The sequence below is a fragment of the Nomascus leucogenys genome, chromosome 4, assembly GCF_006542625.1.
Source record: "Nomascus leucogenys isolate Asia chromosome 4, Asia_NLE_v1, whole genome shotgun sequence".
NCBI classification, from domain to species: Eukaryota; Metazoa; Chordata; class Mammalia; order Primates; family Hylobatidae; genus Nomascus; species Nomascus leucogenys.
In genome coordinates this window covers 3,231,626-3,254,432 of record NC_044384.1, presented here as the reverse complement: position 1 = coordinate 3,254,432, position 22,807 = coordinate 3,231,626, and the positions used below count along the sequence as shown (strand labels likewise).

General features: G+C 42.7%; 1 protein-coding gene across 2 annotated transcripts in view; it reads left to right on the top strand.

Moving 5' to 3' along the window:
• ZNF236 (zinc finger protein 236) overlaps positions 1–22,807 on the top strand; it is a 147,404-nt gene that overhangs the window by 45,424 nt on the left and 79,173 nt on the right. For both annotated transcript variants that reach the window (XM_030810254.1, XM_030810253.1), the window contains exons 4-9: positions 331–509; positions 3,347–3,471; positions 6,835–7,007; positions 9,342–9,485; positions 12,805–13,008; positions 13,991–14,219. In XM_030810254.1, coding sequence (XP_030666114.1) covers positions 331–509; positions 3,347–3,471; positions 6,835–7,007; positions 9,342–9,485; positions 12,805–13,008; positions 13,991–14,219 — 1,054 coding nt within the window. The remainder of the gene's footprint in view (positions 1–330; positions 510–3,346; positions 3,472–6,834; positions 7,008–9,341; positions 9,486–12,804; positions 13,009–13,990; positions 14,220–22,807) is intronic.

The following is a 22,807-nucleotide window of genomic DNA, read 5'->3' as shown; positions in this document are numbered from 1 at the left end:
AAGTGCTCAAAGAATAGGCGGACCCAGTGCCATTACCCAACACCAGTTCAAAACTGAACTCATCTTGCTCAAAAATTGTGTCAATCTCTCACCTTTTTCCCAACGTTTCTGTCTTTTTCTTCCAATAAAGAAACGATTTTTATATATGCAAATACATTTTTGAGAGGTGAAAGTGATGCTTGTTCCAGGGGAAAGTATTAGATCAAAACCAAGATTAGAGGGACCAAGTAGTTTTCATTTAATTTGTGTATTAACTGTTGATCATACCAGTTCTTTGAAGGAGTGGTTTTGAAAGGTTTGCTCTGCTCACCGATGGGTTTTCTGTTCCAGAATCTCATCTGTTCTGAGTGTGGGGATGAGTTTACTCTGCAGAGTCAGCTGGCCGTGCACATGGAGGAGCACCGCCAGGAGCTGGCTGGAACCCGGCAGCATGCCTGCAAGGCCTGCAAGAAAGAGTTCGAGACCTCCTCGGAGCTGAAGGAACATATGAAGACTCATTACAAAATTAGGTATGAGTCATTACATGGGCTTGGTCAAAAATCCATCTAATATGTTAAAAGCTGGCGCACTTTGCTACGACCCCCTAGAAATATTTGCTGCAAGAACCCAGCAAAGTGGAACCCCACAGATAATTTGGTGTCAGAATATCTTTTATAACATACATGGTACCTCCCTACACATTAATGAATAGTGTCAGGCTATGTGAGAAGAAGTGTTTACCTAGTATTATAATGTTGAAAGCTGTAGAACAGGGTACTGGCAATACATGTTTATGGGTAGGTAACAAAATATGTAAACTAGATTCACAAGGGTTTAATTAGTACTCCTTTTAATAAATTAGTTTGTGGTACCCAACTGTTAAAACTCATGTGCCTGACACTCTTCTTAGCGTGTATATAAACAGAACCTCATTTCATCATTACAAACAACCCTGTTAGGCCAGAGTACTTTTATGTTCCCATTTTGCAGATGAGAAAACCAAGATTAGAGGGACCAAGTAGTTCTATGAGATTTTGTAGCTTATAAGTCAGGAGTTTGAAATTTAAACTCTAATAGACTGATTTTAGAGCTCATAATCTTAACAACTGACTATATTTGAATGCATTTATACATTTATTCCTAGTCAAACTTAACATGTTTTTAAAAATTTTATATTTTGCCTAATTCCTGATAATATATTTTTACTGATGTTTCTGTTTCTTAATAAAGTGAAATAAAATATTCTTCCTGGCCCTTTGCTCAAGTTAGGTGATGGTGATAATCAGTTTTCACACTAATTTAGCTAATTTCTCCAACAAACTCTAAAAGGCAATTTTGGGCCAGGCACAGTAGCTCACGCCTGTAATCCCAGCACTTTGGGAGACCAGGGCAGGCGGATCACCTGAGGTCAGGAGTTTGAGACCAGCCTAGCCAACATGGTGAAAACCCATCCCTACTAAAAATACAAAAATTAGCCGGGTGTGGTGGCACATGCCTGTAGTCCCAGCTACTCGGGAGGCTGAGGCAGGAGAATTGCTTGTACTCAGAAGGTGGAGGTTGCAGTGAGCCAAGATCGTGCCACTGCACTCCAGCCTGGGCGACAGAGCGAGACTCTGTCTCCAAAAAAAATAAAATAAAGGCAGTATCAATTATCATTTTAACTACTATATTATCAGTTTAGCTTGCCATCCTTTTAAGCTGCAATGTTTAGGAAATATCTGTACTTCTTAACAACAAGAAGTCCCATGCCCGTTGATTAACACAGTTTATAAAATGCCTGAAGACTAATGTTTATTTATCCTCTTAGACATTGCATTTGAGAAATGTGGACTGGACATCTCTGTATGATCAGCTGTCTCCTGTCTTTCTTTTTCATTTTGCCTCTTGTTGACTAATGTGGTACGCACCTAATACTTTTATGATTTCAGTGATTTTTTTTTCTTTTTTCCCCAACCAATTTGATGGTAATTTGAGTGATTTTTAAACCCCCAAATATAATACATGGTCTCTATACACTCCAGATTTTTATTCTGATGAGGCTTTAACCCAGGCATTTTTGATGTTTCCTTGGAGGTTTGAAAGATGATTGAAGATGTTTGGGTGCTTGTGGCACTCAGACAGTCTTGGCTTCTAGGTCTTTCCAGACTGAGGAGCAAACCAGACAGACGAAGCCTCGCCCCCACAGAACTGCCCTTTAGTAAGGAGATAGGCAGTGACCAAGTGAGTGGGTTAGTCAGTACCACAGTTTCAGATAGTGGTGAGTGTCAAGAAAGAAGGACAGGATGGGTGTGTGCAGCGTGGCTGAGGGAGGCTGGGGAGGCAGCTGTTGTACGTGGGCCTTTCTGAGTGGGGCTTTTGGAAGGAGACTGGGGTGAGGAGCAGGGAGCCCTGCAGCCTTAGGGGACCTGGCTTTCAGGCTGAAGGAGTGTGTTGGTGGAAGCAGTGAGCCTCCCTGGTCTGAGAAGCAGGAAGGTGGCTGGGGTGAGGAGAGCCTGCCCAGCGGGGCTGCGGATGTGCATTTCCCGTGAGTGGGATGGGAGCCCTTGGAGGGTTTTGCACAAAGGGAATGGCGTGACCAGACTTTCAGGTGGCACTGGGCCTGGGGTGTGGGCAGGAGTCAAAAGCAGGGAGACCTTTTTGGAGGCTATGGAAGCAGTGCACTGGAGAGCCGAACCCGTTCTGAGGCCGCGATGGTGGCTGGAGGGTGGAGAGACACATCCACATTTGGGGGTGTTTCAGAGTAAGACCAGCAGCTTTTGGAGATGGACTAGAAAAATCCAGTATGACTCCTGAGACTTAAACTTATGCAAGAGGGAGCTTTCATGTCTTGATGTGGACAGGAGCAGGTTGGGAATCAATGAAGAGTTCTATTTTGGACACCACCCATGAGGCAATGCCAAGTGTGAGTTGGCTGTCCAGGGCTGGAGCCAGAGGAGGAGGCAGAGTTGCTGGAGGTAGGAGTTTGGACATCATTGGTATGCAGATGGTATGGAGAGCAAGAGACTGGAGGAGATGGTGTGGGTCAGGTGTCAGTGTAGAAATTATACCCGTAGCATCTTTGTTTCTGACCATCACAGGTAAAGCTTTGTCTAGAAGAGACATTTTGCTCCCCTTGCCCCAATTTCAGTTTTTGACCTGGAAAAAACAAATTTTTTTTCATCAAAAAATAGAGAAAAATGAGTTTTATGATTTTTAAAACTAACACATATACACACAGACACATACATATATGTGATTGATTTATCATTAAAACAGGTTCTGATGACTAGTCAGCCAAATTTTCTGGTAGGATTTTCATTTTGAAATTATGGTACAAGGTACAAGGGAGACATCTTACCGTGTATTTTGTCCCCGTTTATTACACTAGGGTATCAAGTACAAGGTCTTATAACCGGAACATCGACAGAAGTGGATTCACGTATTCGTGTCCGCACTGTGGAAAGACGTTTCAAAAGCCAAGCCAGTTAACGCGACACATTAGGATACACACAGGTATGAAAACACTGACTTCTGGATGACTGACTGTGTGGCTTGAAGGGAAGAACAGGTGCCTTTGTGCTAGCTCGACTTGGAATCTGATCCCAGCTTTCTCATAGTTTGCTGGGTAATCTTGGCTGAAATTAGTTGCGCTTTGTGTGATTTTGTCTCCTCACTTGAAAAATGTGGCTCTTTTATCTGTATATAGCTGTCCTACATTATAAATTAAAAAATAAACATAGTGCTCATTGAAAAGTGCTTGATACATGGTAGGCTGTTAATAATTGGGGGTTGATATTATTACTGTTATTGGTATGGTATTTATTTATTCCCTCATTTGTTGTTACTGTGTGTCAGATATGATACTGCACTAATTAGAGCTAAATTAACAAAGACCAGATGTGGTGGCTCACGTCCATAATCCCAGCACTTTGGGAAGCTGAGGTGAGGGGATCTCTTCAGGCCAGGAGTTCAAGACTAGTACGGGCAACATAGCGAGATCCTGTCTTTACAAAAAATAAAAAACTTAGCCAGGCGTGGTAGCACCCACCTGTAGCCCTGAGGTGGGAGGATTGCTTGAGCCTGAGAGTTTGAGGCTGCAGTGAGCTACGATCGTGCCACTGCACTCCAGCCTGGGTGACAGAGCAAGAAGGCCTTGACTCTTAAAAATAATAAAATTAAAAACAAATAAAATAAAAAACAAGCAAGCAGTGGATTTTCATATTCTTTTGTAATTTTGCCTTCACTAAGCTATGAAACATTGAAATAATAAAACTTTATTTCTCCATGCCTTATCTTGTTCCTTAGTTTTGCTTGAATATTTGAAAGTGAGTACAGCATTCATAGCTGAATACTCTTTGCCATCTTCTAAAGAGCAGCCTGCTTATAATATTGTATTAGTAACACACGTGATCTCTAGGGAAGGAAAAAGGAAAATTGTACAAATATTTTTAGTATTTGAGGTTTGCAATTAAAATGATCCATGCTTTGTCCTTTTGTTTTCTTCTGTATTTCTTGATTTGGTTTCCTTTTATAGTGATAAAGTAAGAAATCTCACAGCTATTTTGCTTGGCTGCTATTGTTTGTCAATCAGTTCTATTATGTTACATTGCTTTTTTTTATTTTTCAGAGTTTTAGTGAATATTTCTATGTAGAGTATTGTAGAGTCATTCAGATGATTTCAACGTTTATATGTCAGCATAAAGTTGATATTTTTAGAGCATCAGTTTTTGTTTATTTTCTAGAGTAAGAGAGAAAACAGTGCCTTTGTAGATGTGCTAATACCTTATGTCTGTAGAGTGTTCAGCTTTAGTGTGTAGTCTTTGAAGTTTTAATCAATGAAAAAATAGTTTAAAAAGTTATAAACTTTACCCAAAGTAGAGATAAAGTAAAAAGTAAAGCAAATCCTTCTCGTGTTCACTTCAGTTGCATTTACCTTTAACAGTTTGATACCTACCCCATTAGATTTTTTTTACGCATACATAAATATACATACATCATAAGCATACTGTCACTCCCAGAGAGACACATGAGTGTAGAATCACATACTTACGTGTCATCTTGGGATTCTGTGATGCGTACTCTTCCTGCATTGAACTTGAAGCATGTGTCACTTGCTCCAATTGGCTTGTGAGCTGCCTGGAGAGAGCAGCAGGTCCCAGCCCCAGGAGTCACATAGGCCGGTGTGGTTTAAACAGGAGGCTGGTGGGCCCGGGTGGAGGTAGCAGGGAGTGCCCGCTTGCCATTCAGGCAGTTCCGTGTTCTGGGCTTGGTCTTCCAATAGCTGTGCCTCACAGTGTGTGTGATGATGTGAGGGGGGTGACCAGAATCCTGCTGGACCACGCTTAGACTGTGTATGACCCAGCAGGGCTCCTGTCCAAAGGAGGCTGAGTACATTGCAGCATCGTCATCTAGAATAGGAAGGGTATCTCCTCGCAGGCAGCGCCGTGACCGGGCCACATTCTCGCCATGCCTCCTGCCTGCCTGTCCTCCTCTCCTGTCCCCACACAGGCAGAGCCGTGACCGGGCCACACTCTCACTGTGCCTCCTGACTGCCTGTCCTCTTTCACACCCTTGCCCCTCCGAGTTAAAGCAGGGATGTTTACCATTTGTATACTGTCCCCAAGCTTGTTATATGAGAATGAGAATTCACTTATGTAACCCTAAAGCTGTTCAGAGAAGCAGGGATCTGATGTTACTGTGAACTCAGCTGCTTTCTGTTTCTTAGGGAGTGAAAATTTAGTCAGACTAGAAATTTAAGTAGCCTTGCAGTTAGGTTCTAACCTAACTAGATTTTGTCTTTTTGCTCATTCCTTCATTCATCAGATCTGTACTGCGTGCTAGTGTGCACAAGGCCCTGTTCCAGGTGCTGAAGAGCCGCAGTGCACAGCGCTCGCCTTCTTGGAGCGTGCATTCTAGGGAGGGGAGATGGACATTAAGTAAAATGTAAAAGGTCAAATGCTGAGAAGTCTGCAGAAAAATCAAGCAGAGAAGGGGGCCAGGGGTTCCCAGGGAGGACACAGGAGATTTTAATGTTAAATAGAATGGACCAGAAAGTCCTCAGTGCAAAGGGGATTTTGAGCAAAGGCCTGAAGGATCTGACAGAGCAAGTCTTGGGGATACTGGGGGGAGAACCGCCCAGGTGGCGGATTTCAGAGGCCCAGAAGTGGAAACCTGCCTGGTGTGTCTGAGGGCGGTGGCAGGAGTGGGTAGAGGGAGCCAGAGAGCAGGGGCAGGGGAGCTGGCAACAGCTGGCGTGGGAACCACAGCACTGGCACCTCCTCTGCTGAGTATTAGAAGAACTTTGATTTTACTCTAGGGGGGATTGGAAGCCATTGAGGGTTTTCAACAGACAAGTGACTTGCTCAGACTTAAAGAGGGTCATTTTGTCTGTTGTTTTGAGAGCAGCCTAGGAAGGGGCCAGGGTGGAAGCAGTGAGTCAAGTTGGGGGTGGTTTCAGGAGCTTTGAGTGATGGGGGAGTACCTTAGCCTGGAGTGGTGGTTGTGGACGGGAAGCAGGGCTGCTCTGGGTGTATTTTGAAGTTATTATTGAGTGTGAGACGTGAGAGAAACCAAAGATAAGGATGACTCCAAGGTTTTTTGCCTGATGCCCTGGAAGGATGGCATTGCCTGATCCCCTGGAAGGATGGCATTGCCTGGGGAAGCCTGCAGGTGGAGCAGTTTGTGAGATGGTCAAGTGCAGTTTTGACATGTTAATTTTGAGATTTAAAGTAGACACTTGTATATATGCGTCTAGAGTTCTGGGGAGACATTTTGGCTGGAGGGATAGGTTTGGGTAACTTCAATGTTGTTCTTTTTAATCCGTAAGATTCCCATACAATATGGAATTATATTTTGATCATTTTTCTCCCACTCTAGGTGAAAGGCCGTTTAAATGTAGTGAATGTGGAAAAGCTTTTAACCAGAAGGGGGCACTGCAGACCCACATGATCAAGCACACAGGTGAAAAACCCCATGCCTGTGCCTTCTGTCCTGCCGCCTTCTCTCAGAAAGGGAATCTTCAGTCACACGTGCAGCGAGTCCACTCAGAGGTAAACACGGGTTGGGGACATAAGTAGTATTTCACAGGGGACAGTAGGTATCTTTTGGGTTAATAAACGGACCTGAGAAATTCTTTTCCATTTTAAAAAATGCAGATTGATTTTGTGCGGAGCAGACCCTGTTTTAGAAAATACATATATGGGAATTTTTGTGGTTTATTACATGTGGAAGAAATATAAACTACTATCTTTTTTGTCTTCTTGCTGACAGCATGGCTTTGGTGAATAAATATTTGAAAATAATCCTAATACCTTTGTTAGTTATAGTCTATCATTCTAAATAATGTATTTCATCCCTTTAGCAAACTGGAAACACAGGCAAGTGTAAGAAATTAAAAGATAAGAAATAAAATTGGGGAAAAAAAGTGTTTTTCTTACTGCTAATACTACAGAGCTCATATGGTACATGTCTGTTCTCTCTTGGACAGAGACCTGCTCTGTTCATTTCCTTCCATGCTGCTTGTCCACTCTTTCGACTAAAATGATGATTTCTCATGGTAATTTTCTGTTGTCTACAGAGCATAATGATGTGTAGATCCTCTGCAAGTATTTCTGTAAAGCAGGTCGACCTTTGCTCTAACTAACCATCATGACATTGATTTATATTCTAATTGTAGAATACAAAGAAATATTTAAACAACACAAATATTTTATCATGGGTCAGTATATCCTATGAAATGATTTTGCAGAATGAAAACTATCATATTCTTAAGAGCAAATGTGTATCTCTTAATTTTTTACTTAGAATAATACCTTAACTAACACTGAAGTGAACTTAGAGTTAATACTCACTATCCAAATTTAATAAAAACAAGTAGAAGCTGTCTTTGATCTTAGATAAACAGAATGTCTAAAATGAAAAGAGAATCTAAAATGAGAAAAAAGCCCTGCACATCTCACGTAGTTTTATGAACAGATTCAGAGTTCCATGTTCAATGAGTTAATCTTTTTAGTATCTAAGACCCAGAGACATTAGGAAGGCATGTCAGTATTAGTGAGGTACTGAGGTTGCCTTTAGATTTTGGAAGAATAAATTTGGGCTGTTGTAAGTCATTCTTGTGGTGTTGCCTGTGGGTGAAGATGATTGCATAGGAAGGATCATCTATTTGTGTAGCACACAGAAATACCTCACTGGAACCTTGGAGGAGCCTTGTGAGGTACTTGTCAGTACTCCTGAGTTTAGAAAACTCCCCATATACTAAAGAGCCCAGAGACTTGCCTGTTGCCACTGAGAAGTGCTCTTGGACCTGTACTAGAATGGGTTGTTCCAGAAAGAGCCTCTAAAGATTGGTTCATAAATATTATCCAATCTTGTAAGAATCTAAATTTGGTTCTTAGAGAGGCACCAGAAACAGAAGGGAAGTCTTACTCAAGTTCAGAGGCGGCCAATGAGTTTTCAAGCTAGCCTTCACAGTTCTACAGTAACTAACACTGGGTTTTAGTAATAGAGAAAGAATATTTCAGATATTTTCTCTGTTCACAGCTGTTCTTACTCATTTTACTGGTTTCCATGGTTTCTGGATTTATCATAGTTTTAAAAATTAGTTGTTAGGCCAGGTGTGGTGGCTCACGTCTGTAATCCCAGCACTTTGGGAGGCTGAGGTGGGTGGATCCCCTGAGGTCAGGAGTTCGAGACCAGCCTGGCCCACATGGCAAAACCTCATCTCTACTAAAATACAAAAATTAGCTGGGCATGATGGCAGGCACCTGTAATCCCAGCTACTTGGGAGGCTGAGGCAGGAGAATCACTTGACCTGGGAGTTAGAGGTTGCATGCTACTGCACTCCAGCCTGGGTGACAGAGCATCTCAAAAAAAAAAAAAAAAAAAAAAAAAAAGGAAATTAGTTGTTGATACAGAATATCAAAATTGATGAAAAGTTCATATATCATTATGACCGTCTTTCCTAACCTCTGTGGTTTTGGCCATCTGAAAGCATATTTGGTGTAATATGTATTTATATATAACTGTCTGGCCTTCGCTATTGAACATTGTATTCAACTGTTTAAAAAACCGAGAACATCTTTGCCTGACAGTTTGTTTTTGCTAAATTACAATAATTGAAAAATGTGTTTTCTCACTCTTGAATAATTTCTATTATATAGAAAAGACTGAAATTTCAATTCATCTTATACCGGCAATATTGTTTAAAGAGTTGGGTTATTGATTCTAGAACTATCTAATTTAAAAGAAAAAAGGTAATGTTGAAGGGTTAGATTATTTCTGTCATTTTGAATGGAATGGTAAATTATGATTTGCCATAATTTAAATGTTTAAATTTAACAATTAATTGTAAAACATCATTTTTTTCTTTTTTATTCTTTAAGGTCAAGAATGGTCCTACCTATAACTGTACAGAATGTAGTTGTGTATTTAAAAGTTTAGGCAGCTTAAACACGCATATCAGCAAGATGCATATGGGTGGGCCACAGAATTCAACAAGTTCCACAGAGACTGCTCATGTTTTAACGGTAAGTTTAGTAATTTGGAAGAACTTCTTTTTAAACTAAAATCTGTCATTTTAAATATGACCTTTACAATTGAATATTTAGTAACAAAAAGGTGCTATGAAAATTTTTTATATGGAGAAAAGGTGCGACTTTTTAAAGAATTAAAGTCAATCTTTTTAAATTTGACAATAATAATTAGATGACTGATTCAGACTGTCATCTGAACCTGTAAAAATAAGACAAACTGTAATCATTAATTTGTGAAATGATCATTTCTACAGTGTTATTGATGATTATTGAATATTCTTTATCTTTACATTATAATTTAAGAATTAATTATCCTTTGTAGGTAATATTTCTCTTTTCTTATGTGACAGTGATAATTTTTCCCAAGTCTTTGGACTTTTGAAACTAAATTATATTTTTCAGTACGTGTAGTTAAAAATTGTATGACTGTAAATACATATGCCTACACACAGAGAGACACAGGTGCACGTGCACACACACACACAGGGACATACACACACTCTTATTTTTTCTGTAGGCATCTTTAGCTCAGTCTGATTTAGTTACTTGTACTGCACTACCCTCTCAACAGATTAATAAATGGTAAAATTTAAGCATCAACTATAGGTATCTTAATAGTAGTAGACATTAAATACAAAAGTGTCGGAAGTTTTAATGTATGCTTATGAATCCAGTTACTTGGTTGTATTATGTCAACAGCTGCCTCCTACCAGTACGGAAAACAAGTCTAATTAATACTTAGGTTTTAAACATTAGGTTTACCTTTAGTGTTTGTTTTTTCTTTTCTTTTTTCATAATGTTTGCAGTGTGGGATGGTTCCTCAATATATTGTTGACCAGGTAGGATGTTGTAAAATGAATTATAAAGCTGGAGAATAGTTAGAGTCCAATAATTATGTCTTCAAAATTCTATTTTGGTCTGAATTTTTTTAAATACAATTTTTTTTTATTATTTATTTTTTTTTTTGAGACGGAGTCTCGCTCTGTTACCCAGGCTGGAGTGCAGTGGCGCGATCTCGGCTCACTGCAAGCTCCGCCTCCCGGGTTCACACCATTCTCCTGCCTCAGCCTCTCCGAGTAGCTGGGACTACAGGCGCCCGCCACCACCCCCGGCTAATTTTTTGTATTTTTAGTAGAGACGGGGTTTCACCATGGTCTCGATCTCCTGACCTCGTGATCCGCCCGCCTCAGCCTCCCAAAGTGCTGGGATTACAAGCGTGAGCCACCCTGCCCAGCCTAAATACAATTTTTAACGTTGTGTAAATCAACCGAATATTAGTTTTCTTCATTTCCTTTGGCAATATGCAAATCAAAACATAGATGTAGTGAATAATCTAGAATAATAGTCCAGATCATTTTAAATGTTTATATTCTCAATAAAAAGAAATGTAGTTATAGGGATTTAGAAACCTGGAATCTCCCTTATCCTCTTATTTGGGCAGGTAAGAACGTTAGAAGTTAAATTATATGTATTCTTTTTCAGGACTGTCTAGGAATCAGTGTTCAGCTGCCAGGATTGACTCTACATGTCTCTTATTTAACCTTTCACATTTTCTAACTGTTGGCCTTTTTCAGCCCTAAGGTTTTTTTGTCTGTCACCCAGGCTGGAGTGCAGTGACGTGATTATAGCTCACTGTAACCTTGAACTCCTGGGCTCAAGTAATCCTCCTGTCTCAGCCTCTCGAGTACCTGGCACTACAGGTGCATGCCACCATGCTCGAATAATTTTTAAATTTTTCATAGAGACAGGGTCTCACTATGTTGCCCAAGCTGGTCTCAAACTCCTGGCCTCAAGTGATCCTCCCACCTCAACCTCCCAAAGCCCTGGGATTACAAGCATGAGTCACCAGGCCCGGCCTGGAGAGGTCTCCTCAGCTTTATCTTATGACTCTTTTGAATTTTTTTTTTTTTGTAGTAAAATTTTTAATTTCTGAGAGCTCTGCCTTGTGATGATCTGATTATTTCTTTTTCACGACTTTTTTTTCTTGTTTGATGCACTTTCTCTGAAATCCAATAAACATTTTGTTTTAAAAAGTTTTTTGTGTTCGTTGAGTTACTTGCCTGGGGTCATCTCCCCTTCTCTTTCCTGGGCCTGCCACATCATCTTTGGTTGCCTGTTTGTGTTTCAGGAAGGGGCAGTGGTAGCTTTTGTGTGAACTGTTAACACATGGATGGTGCTTGTTGATCCAGGGGTCACCTTGAGTGTGAGTGGCCAGGGAACCAAGCCCTTCACAGGACCCTGGTGGCAGAACACAAAAGACTTAGTCTGGGAATTCAGTGCCACAAAAGGTGCCCTAGTTCTTCCCAGGTCACTTACTCTTTTTTATCTTTTTTAGAGATAAAAGATATTTAGAGATCCCTCTTTTTTTTTTTTTGCCTCAAAGTAAGTGCCTGTCTGCCACTTCCTCCGTGGAAGAAGACAAGGGTGTTCATTTTTAGTCCTAATACTTTTTGTTCTGTTTTTATTTTTATTTTCTAAATTGACAGACTCGAATTTTAGAGCAGTTTTTACAGACAATTTGGGCAGAAAGTACAGAGAGCTATCATATACTCTTCTTCTCTCGTGCTCAGTTTCCTCCATTTCTGACATGGTGCATCGGTCGGGTACATTTGTTACAACTGGTGAACGAATGTGGATATATTATTATTAGTAACCAAAGTCCGTAGTTTCTTTCGGGGTTCACTCTCAGAGTTGTCCGTTCGAAGGGTTTGGACAAAGGTGGGGTGTCCTGTCCCCACCCTCACAGTGTCGTACGGGTAGTTTCCCTGCCGTCCGTTTTCTTCTGGATGGGACATTTCGGATTCCCGAGCCCTGCAGGACTGGCTCTCTCTCCCATCACAGACCTGTCCTCTGACTTAGGTTTTCTTGGCTGTAGCATTACAGCGCCTTTATTCCTCCAGTCTCCCTGCAGGAAGAATTTTTCACAAATGTGTTGAATTATTTTGACTGCAGTGGTTTCTTTCCTACTTGTTAAATTTGTATAACTTGATATTTTAAAAATTCCTTCACTTCAATTTTATGGGCTAAGAGGAAGGTGAGGGTTTGTGGGCTCAATCTGCCATCTTTGAGTCTCTATGCTCACTTGAAAAAACTGTACAAAATTGCATTAGAACAATTTATTGAGTATGTTAAGAGCCAATATCGTGCCAAACACAAGAATCAGTGAGGCATTGTATTTAAAATTTATGTTTAGGATACTCTTAGATTTTAACACCCTTAAGGAGGGTATTGCCTGTTTTTTTTTTTTTTTAATTTTCCTTTTTCAATTGAAGAGCAAAATTGTATTTTTAATGAAAATGTTTCTGTGTTTCAGGCCACACTCTTTCAGACGTTACCTCTTCAACAGACGGAAGCCCAAGCCACGTCGGCCTCAAGCCAGCCGAGCTCCCAGGCGGTGAGCGACGTCATCCAGCAGCTCCTGGAGCTCTCAGAGCCGGCGCCGGTGGAGTCGGGGCAGTCCCCGCAGGCTGGGCAGCAGCTGAGCATCACAGTGGGCATCAACCAGGACATTTTACAGGTGAAGCACGCTTCCCTGCGGTGTGAGGCTTACGCGCTTGTGCTGTCAGAAACCAGGGATGATAATTGAGAAATAAATCTGCAGGACTTGTCAAAGTCAGGGTATCCTCATGAAAAATGTGCCTGAACCAAAAGAAATTAATATGCCTACTTAATTGCTTGTGGACAGCGCAACATTCAAATGTTATTCATCTATACATTAAAAAAAAATCACAAACTTATTTTTTTTCCGTAAGTGAACTTACTTGAAAAGAACAGGCTTTTCAGAAGTTCTATCTATTTATGTTGACAGAGGTGGAAAAAGTATTTTATTCTTTCTTGAGGTTCTGCTTTATGATTTGGAGACAGTCATGGGTGTTGACAATTCTGAGAGCGTTCATACTGCCTGGCCTTCTCTCGTGGGTGTGTAGGCAGCACCTGCACGTGTGGGAGAGGAGGGGGGCAAGAGCGCAGAGCCCCCAGCCTTCTAGTCCACTGCGACTTCACACTAACTCTTCACTCCTCCTGTCTCTCTCTTACTTGTTTAACCTTCCTCCTGTACCTTCATGGGGAAGAGCTGGCCAGGGGTGTGGGGAAGAGCTGGCCAAGGGTATGAGGAATCTCAGGGTGTCGTTCTACAGCCGATACCTGAAAGTTAAACCCAGTGTAACTCAAAAGCCTTAAAATAGAGTTTCCCAAATCTATTTAGAGACAACCAAAGTTGTGTGAGGTAAGATTTCTGAAAGTCAAATAAATTTTAATTCCCTTTAATTTAGAAATGTAAATGCTTATATTATTTTGGGTGGGGGCAAGATGTCATATATCAGAAAGGATGTTACAGCCTCAAAGGTTTGGAAGCCTCACTTATAAGTGATGACTTGGAATTGTAGATTCTTATTTCTTGGAGTGGAATTAGAATTCTGTAGGTAAAGCTTTTAATTGATTTTGGTAGGCAGATTGGGGCCATCGTTACCTTCTAACCTTTTAGTTTTGTTCTGTCTTAGCAAGCCTTAGAAAACAGTGGGCTGTCTTCAATTCCAGTTGCAGCACATCCTAATGACTCCAGCCATGCCAAGACCTCTGCACCACAGGTTCAAAACCCAGATGTTTCCAGCGTTTCAAATGAGCAGATGGACCCTACAGACGCAGAGCAAGAAAAAGAACAGGAAAGCCCGGAGAAACTGGATAAAAAAGAAAAAAAAATGATAAAGAAGAAATCGCCATTTCTACCTGGTAATTTTGCTAAACTTTAAAGTTTAGACATTTGGGATAGCATGTTGCTGGTTTTTAAGAAATATGCCCTTCTTTTCTCCTCTGAAGGTGATAGGATATGTTTGTTGAATGTTTTGTAGCTAGCTGTAGTTGGTTGGTATTTAAAATTAAAAAGAATGACAGCCATAAAATGCCTGAAACTTATCTCTTTTCCTTAACCTGGCTTCTTTCCTGTATTCAGTTTCTCCTGACTCCTCACCAGGGCTTGAAAGCTTGTTGTCTCCAGCTGTTCTCTTGAAAGCTTGTTGTCTGCAGCTCTTCTCTCTCTGCCCTGCTTAGGTGCCTCCTCTCCACTCAGATCCACGGCTTTGCCGTGGATCTGAGTTCTTCTCGCCCTTGGTGCTTCTGGCATACAGCCATGTGATTCTAGTAGCCTCTGACTAGTCCTTTCCTCTTCATCATCAAAGGACCCCTGCAGCACAGCTCCCTACTCCACACCTCACCATTTTCCGTTACATGCCAAGATCCATTTCTTGGCTCCTGAGTATCCTATCACCTGTCCAGCCTGCATTTGCATCCGCCCTCCCTCTGTGCTTCTAGGCACAAACTTAATAGACATCATACTGAAACTGGATTCCTGCTGTTTATAGGTGTCCCTGCATTTCTGCACATCATGCTTTCTGCAGGCTTTCTGCAGCGAGGATGCCTTCCCTTCTCCCTCTTCCTCTGGTCTCTGTCAAATCTTGGCCATCATTCGAGCATCTTCGGTGCTCCTCCTCCTGGATGGACTCTGAGGGGTGCTTTTCCTTGTCCTACCTCCCACAGCACTTAGAGTGTTTAGGATTCCTGCATTCTCTCATGTTAATTGTGCACAGATGCAGTCTAATACCCCTTCTAGGTAATAAGCTCTTTCTGGCCGGGAATACAGCCTTTTCATTTCTGAACACCCCACAGTGCCCAATATGGCTCTTTCTACAGGAGCAGGAATTTACTACATCTTTCTTGAAAAAGACAGATTCCTGTGTTTTTGGCAAGACTGTTCCTGTAAAAACCTTTCCCAGTTGTCTTGGGGAACAAGTGCATTCTTGCTACAAAGCATGGAATAACATTGCCATTTCTGTTAACACTTCTTTCCTAGAATACATTTTCTCATGTATAACATGATTGTGAAGTTCTTGTTTCTCAAACCACATAAGTCAGGCTCTTCTTCCCCTTGATCTGGCCTTCTTCTCCCCAAGTGAAAGACAGGATGCTGGAATCTAAGCAGTTTCTCCCGCACAGTTTCCTGGTATCCGGCAGGGCAAGAAAGGAAAACAGGAGCCATTTCCATGTATTTTGATTAGCTGTGTGGTAGTCTTCCAGGTTACAGGTGTGTTATGTGTTCCTGAAAATCTGATGCAGATTTATTACCTGTGTGCGAGTGCCCGCCTGAGCCCCATGGGCCACTGTCTCTAGTTATTGTGCTAAATCAGATGCTTTCACATGGGCAGCAAGCCACTGAGTGAGGAGCTGTGTCAGACCTTCTTCTTCCTGAGAGTACCACATAGCCATGGTCCTTAGACCGAGAAGGTGAGCACTACCCCGTGCTGCTCCTTCCAGACCTTCACCCGCATGTGCTGGAAGCAGCTTTCTCCCTGCACCAAGTACTAGCCAGGGAATTCCACATGGAATTGCAAGAAGCCTTCCTGTACGGTATTCTAGTTTGGGGTGCTGTGTTTACAGGGTTGTAACAATTAGGTAATTTCTGGACTACTTGAATCAATCAAATACACATGGAGAGTACTGAGCAAGTGCATGCAGTTCTAATAATTTCCCATTGCATTCACGGGATCCCTAGTACAAGTTGGAGCCAGTGCTTTTTTTTTTTTTTTTTTTTTTTTTTTTTTTAAGTGGCCTCTCTAATATGGTGATGAGAAAACCATTGGGGACTTGTATTTTTTTTTGAGACTGGGTCTTGCTGTGTTGTCCAGGCTAGAGTACAGTGGTGCAATTATAGCTCACTGTAGCCTTGAACTCCTGGGCTCAAGCAATCCTCCTGCCTCGACCTCCTGAGTAGCTGGGACTGCAGGCACGTGCCACCACATATGGCTAGTGAAAAACACTTTTTTTTGTAGAGCTGAGGTCTTGCTATATTGCCCAGGCTTGTCTTAAACTCCTGGCCTCAAGTGATCCTCTTGCCCCAGCCTCCCAAAATGCTGGGATTACAGGCATGAGCTACCACACTTAGCCTGAGGACATGTTTCTATATAAAGATGTTCCTTTTAATTAAAACTTTTCAATTACCAGTGCACTTTTAACGTAGTGATTATGTCTGAAAATACCTCTCCAAGGATGGAATATCATTTGATATCTTAGAAAGACCATGAGGAAAACTGTTCTTGTCTCGTAAGTCATAACATTAATTGCTTATAACTAACCTTCATTACGTTCCTAAGTTAAGCATACTCCGCCATGTAAAATTATTGCTTTTGATTTATTCACTTTTATCAGAGTGCATGTTTTCGGCGGGATTTGCTTGAAGAAGTTATATTAAAAATTTAACAAATGCTTTTATAGTTATCATGCAACTTGTGACACATAAATCATTGTGAATTTTTAGTAAAGGTTGAAATTTATGACCGGGCGCAGTGGCTCATGCCTGTAATCCCAGCACTTTGCGAGGCCGAGGCGGGTGGATCACGAGGTCAGGAGTTAGAGACCAGCCTGGCCAACATAGTGAAACCCCGTCTCTATTAAAAATACAAAAAATTAGCTGGGTGTGGTAGCAGGCACCTGTAATCCCAGCTACTCAGGAGGCTGAAGCAGGATAATCGCTTGAACCCAGGAAGCGGAGTTTGCAGTGAGCCGAGATCATGCCATTGGACTCCAGCCCCGGTGACAGCGTGAGACTCTGTCTCAAAAAAAAAAAAAAAAAAGACATTTGTCGTGGTGAAGTATTGGCTATCTAGAAATCATGGTGAATGGTGTTTTGGAAAGCTGATGATTGACTCCTTTAAGGATGAAAATGGTATGGTATAGTGAAACTATTGTGTATGGAAACTTTTCTAAAAGTCGTTGCATACTTTACCTTCTTAGATCAGAGTGTGGTCTTGTTAACTTAGCCACTTCTTGATGACCTGGGGTCATTGCTGTGAACTTCGGTATACTCTACTGGGCTGTAATTGGCAGGCATCCTACTGTCCTGTTTCAGCCAACGGGCTCCAGAATGGTGTGGCTCTTAGACTCATCTGCTTTTTGAAATTATTATCTCTGCGAGTGTGCTTTTTAAACATTCCCTGTAACAAACCTTCTCCCACGTTCTTCCTTGTTGTTTGTGGTCTGCCAAGTTCTTACAGCTCAGATAAATTTGATTTTTATAATTGCGTAAAAGCTAAGTGCAGGTAGCCCTTCTCCTTCTCCGTGGGGTCTGCATCCATGAATGCAACCAACCTCATATCAGAAAATCCTCAGTAAGTGTACTGCAGTAAGCCCAAAGCAGTGTTAAAAATACTAGCGTGAATGGCACACAAAAATTGCTTTTTTTCCCCCTAAATTATTAACTGGAATTCTCATTGTGAAGTAGACCCAGGGAGATGCAGTCCTTAGGGTTCCCTCCCTGGAAGAGTACCTTTAAATAATTCTCATAAAACTTTAGCCTCAGGCTGCTGAAGCACTTGACAAAAGTCCTAAATCATTTCTGGGGCAGCATATGAGGAGGGCAGGTTTCCTTGGTGAAGATGCTCAGTGCATCCTGGGCTGCATCTGAGATGCACTGTTCTCAGTGTCGCTGTGTAACCACATAAGCCAGTACTATTTGTGCATCTGCCAGGACAGAGATTTGTTTTCAAGGTTCTGGGAACCAAGTGGGGGCAATGCACTTATAAACAGGAGCAAGAAATCCCACAGTCCCTCCGAACCTCCCTGAGGTTCTCAATTTTGAAGGACAAAACCCGTTTCTGTGCACTTGGATCTGGATATTCAGCTGCTCCTGCGAGACAATAACCAGCACTCATTCTTTGTTCTCTGTACCTTCACTCGTTCCACTGCCTGTGACTGACAGAAGGGAGGTAAAGTAACTCCTCCGCAGCATCTGCCTTTCTCAACAGCAGACTGGCTGTTTTCTTCTGCTGGTCAGAGCAATTCTTCAACAACTGCATGAGCAGAGGCATGAGCATCTGTCGTAAAATGGGGATACCTATGTCTTAGGCTTGGCTGTAATCTGCTTGATAAAAGGAATGAGTTCCTGGGGGTCTCTTCCTTCATAGTCTTTGAGCACATATCGGAGCAGACAAGAGGAACAGAAGGACTTCTTCCTCCAGGCAAGTAATCATGCAATGAGGAAGAACATGGGAACTCTGCTTCTGAGCATATCCTTCTGTAAGGCACCGCTGAGGGCCGATGAGAATATCTGTAAACAGTTCAGAGCCTCTGAACAGCCACACCATTCCCCAGTCTGCTTGCTGCTCTGGCAAGTCCAGCAGCATGGTTGAAGCAGTCTGTTATAGACGCCTGCCTTTCTTCCCCTGCGGTCAGCATCAGTGTTCCTAACAGAAATTTAAACTTTTCCATCAGTGGGGTTCACAGATTCCTCAATGCTTGCTTCCTTTTTGATGGATGTTTGCTATCAATAATCGGTACTCCGGCTGTCTCATAAACAAATAGTTGATTATTCTTCAGTAAGGACTGCTAACCATTCTCAGTGGAGAAAGCCCTGGTAAGTCTTCTGTTCAGAATATCCTCAGTGAAAGGATTGCTTCTTGAGAGATCTGACAAATCTAAAGAACTGCTAAGCAGTTCCGCTGCACGCTTTTGCGCTACAGTGTTGCAGACCCCCTGTGATCTAAGAAAGCCATTAATACCCACGGAATGTGTTGAGGTTCAGCCGTAAAGAACTTTCCTGTCTGACAAGTTCCGAAAAACTCATGTCACAGATATATGCTGATAAGAGCTAACTCCTGACATTACCAGCGGCTGTGTCATATTTGCAGAGCACTAGCCATTGAACCAGCACCTGAGATGGGGGCACCATGAGATCCTGGAAGAGCTTCTGCCAATTTCTATACCAAGCTTGCTGCTCCTGCAGCTTCTATAAACCGTGTAGCCTACCAGTGCTGTGGTGTCGAAATATAAACTGCGCAGGAGCCAGCAGTAACTGGTGAAGCTTGAGCTAGCTGGTCCAACAGTAACTTCTGTTGTTTTTTATAGCTGACAAACATGGCTTCATCGTTACTCTCATTTTCAAAGATAGGGTCTTCATCATAAGTTCCTTTGTGACAACTACATGATTGCCGCTGCGCCAGCTTTCTGCTGATCTGAGAGCACTCTAAGATGTTTCAAAATCTGAACATAATCACAGTAAAAGCCAATATCTTAGAGGAGGTCCTGTCATTAAGAGCTGGTCATCGCAGCGTCAGTGCCACCCTTGTTTCAGCAGCTCCTAGTGCCTCTTGAGCATTCTTGATATCCCCATTCTTAATTCACATAGTCCAGCTAACTATCAGTGACTGTCTCTTTCCTGTGACCAGCCAAGAAAACCTGGCCAGGAAATCAACATCATCTTCGTGGTCAATGCTGAAAAACCCAGCAGACTGTAGTACTTGTTAAAAAGATTCTACTGGCTGGGCGCGGTGGCGCACAACTGTAATCCCCACACTTTGGGAGGCTGAGGTGGGTGGATCTCCTGAGGTCAGGAGTTCAAGACCAGCCTGGCCAACATGGTGAAACTTGTCTCTACTAAAAATACAAAAATTAGCTGGGTGTGATGATACGCACCTGTAGTCCCACCACTTGAGAAGCTGAGGAAGGAGAATGACTTGAACCCAGGAGGCAGAGGTTGCAGTGAGCCAAGATCACATCACTGCACTCCAGCCTGGGTGACAGAGTGATACTCCATGTCTAAATAAATAAATAAATAAATAAAAAGATTCTACTAGCTCCATTTCATCAGCAGGGTCCGTTCCTTGATTTACAGTTTCAGATATCCAGTCGCATGCTTCTGTTAACCCAGTCCTAGCAGCATATCTATAAACCTATCATTGGTTGAGGGCCAGGTTTATGTAAGAGGCTGTATTAGTGTGTTCTCATGCTTGTAATAAAGACATACCAGGCCGGGCGCGGTGGCTCACGCTTGTAATCCCAGGACTTTGGGAGGCCGAGGCGGGCGGATCACGAGGTCAGGAGATCGAGACCACGGTGAAACCCCGTCTCTACTAAAAAATACAGAAAATTAGCCAGGCGTGGTGGCAGGCACCTGTAGTCCCAGTTACTCGGAGAGGCTGAGGCAGGAGAATGGCATGAACCCAGGAGGCGGAGCTTGCAGTGAGCCGAGATTGCGCCACGGCACTCCAGCCTGGGTGACAGAGTGAGACTCTGTCTCAAAAAAAAAAAAAAAAAGACATACCAGAGGCTGGGTAATTTATCAAGGAAAGAGGTTTAATTGATTCATAGTTCCACATGGCTGGGGAGGCCTCACAATGATGGCAGGTGAATAAGGAGCAAAGTCACATCTTACATGGCTACAGGCAAGAGAGGCATGTACAGGGCAACTGCCCTTTATAAAACCATCAGACCCTGTGAGACTTATTCACTGTCAAGAGAACAGCACAGGATAAACCCACCCGCATGATTCAGTTACCTCCCACCAGGTCCCTCCCACGACATGTGGGGATTATTAGCATTCAAGGTGAGATTTGGGTGGGGACACAGAGCCAAACCATATCAGAGGCTTTTGTGTGAAGCTCCAAGACCCAGCACTGACCTGTCACTTCTGATTTGTATAATGATTATTTGGTAAGATTTGCTGCTGTGATTCCACCAGGTTTGAATGCACTCTTCCCAGTGTTCTAGTAGTTCTGCTACTGAGAGAGTGTTTAGGAAAAAAAAGCATAAAAAACAAATGCCGTGCACGGCGGCTCATGCCTGTAATCCAGCACTTTGGGAGGCCGAAGCAGGTGGATCACAAGATCAGGAGATCGAGACCATCCTGGCTAACACGGTGTAACCCCATCTCTACAAAAAAATTAGCCAGGCATGGTGGCGGGTGCCTGTAGTCCCAGCTACTCGGGAGGCTGAGGCAGGAGAATGGCATGAACCCGGGAGGCAGAGCTTGCAGTGAGCCGAGATTGCGCCACCGCACTCCAGCCTGGGCGACAGAGCGAGACTCCGTCTCAAAAAACAAACAAACAAACAAACACTTAGGCTGTGCAGTGAGATATTCTGTAACAAAAGTCAAGAAGGTGACTCAAGCTGTTGTATTTCACGTAAAGGTCTCCTGTGGCTGAGGAGTCTGCATTTGTGCGTGACGCTGAGATATGAGTCCCTCTCTAATTAGATGTTGGACAGTAGTTACTTCTGAGTATTTGATGTTCTGGTCCTTGAAAGCAGAAAGACTTTGTGTCACCCTGACTGTCGTCTGGACTAGAACTTCTGTATGTACCTGTCAGGCGTCTGGGGGAGTCTTTTGATGTTCCCAGCAGGCCAGGGTCTTTTGTTGGAACCAGCATTTGGATTTTGCCCCAAAAGAGCAGGCTCATCCATCCCAGGTACTCTACTTGGAGTTTTCTGATTACAGTAGGTGCTCTCCGATCCCACAGAAGAACCCACAGGTGTTTTTCTGGTCACTCCATTCACCCTGCCTGCCTACCCTACCCATGTCTGGCCAGTGGTCTTCCTCTTTGGTCATCCGTGTCCTCCTAATGGCCCAGCTAATGCTGGAGATAAAGCTGGCTGGATGGCCCATGGCACCTTCTTTTGCCTGGGAGCTAATTGAAGACTGAAGAGAACACGTCTAGGCTTTTTTCCTCTCCTGCCAAGAAACTTTCTGCAGCATGTAAGGCTTTCTGTAATTTAGCCCTTCCTGCACTTCTGACTCTTGCTAGTCCCACCAGACATCCTCTACCCAAGCCATATTGAACTGGAAGTTTCTGGGACTCACCTTCATACCTGGCTTTTGCTGCTGCTTTTATCTGATAAATATACCTCAGGCCATGTCCTTCTTGGCAAATATCTGCCTTCGAAGCTCACCCGCAGGGCCACCTTATTTCTGCAGAAGTTTCTGAGCCTTCTCCTATGGAAGTAATCAGCATTGTCTTTGCATTCCTGGTATGCATCTATGCACACATCTGTCTTGGCACCTCTGATGCTCTGCCATACATACTTGGTTACACTGCCCTACCCGCTTCTCCCCTAGACCACAGTCCTTTCCAGGGCAGATACCTTTTGATGCCTGGCATGGTGCTTGGCACTTGTCATGCTGTGCTTGAAGGAGCACTGGGAAGACAGACCTCCTTGAGAAAACTGCACTTAGGCGCTAGGATCGCATGGACCTCACTGGCCATCTGGTCCTGGGCAAATCAGTTAAGATGTCAACTTCTCATCTGTAAGGTGGGACTAAGGATAGAATAAATGGAAGAGAAGCGAATGGGAGGATCCATGTAAAGTGGATAGCATGGTGGTAGCTGACCAATAATAAGTGCTTAATGAATATATATGTTTTTAAATTATTTTTAAATAGGTGAAACATGCTCATGCCACACAATTCAAAAGACACAGTGGTGTACACAGAACTTCTGTGAGGGGTCTTCTGCCACCTCTCCCCAGGGAAGTGCGCCACTACCGTCTTCTGTGTCTTT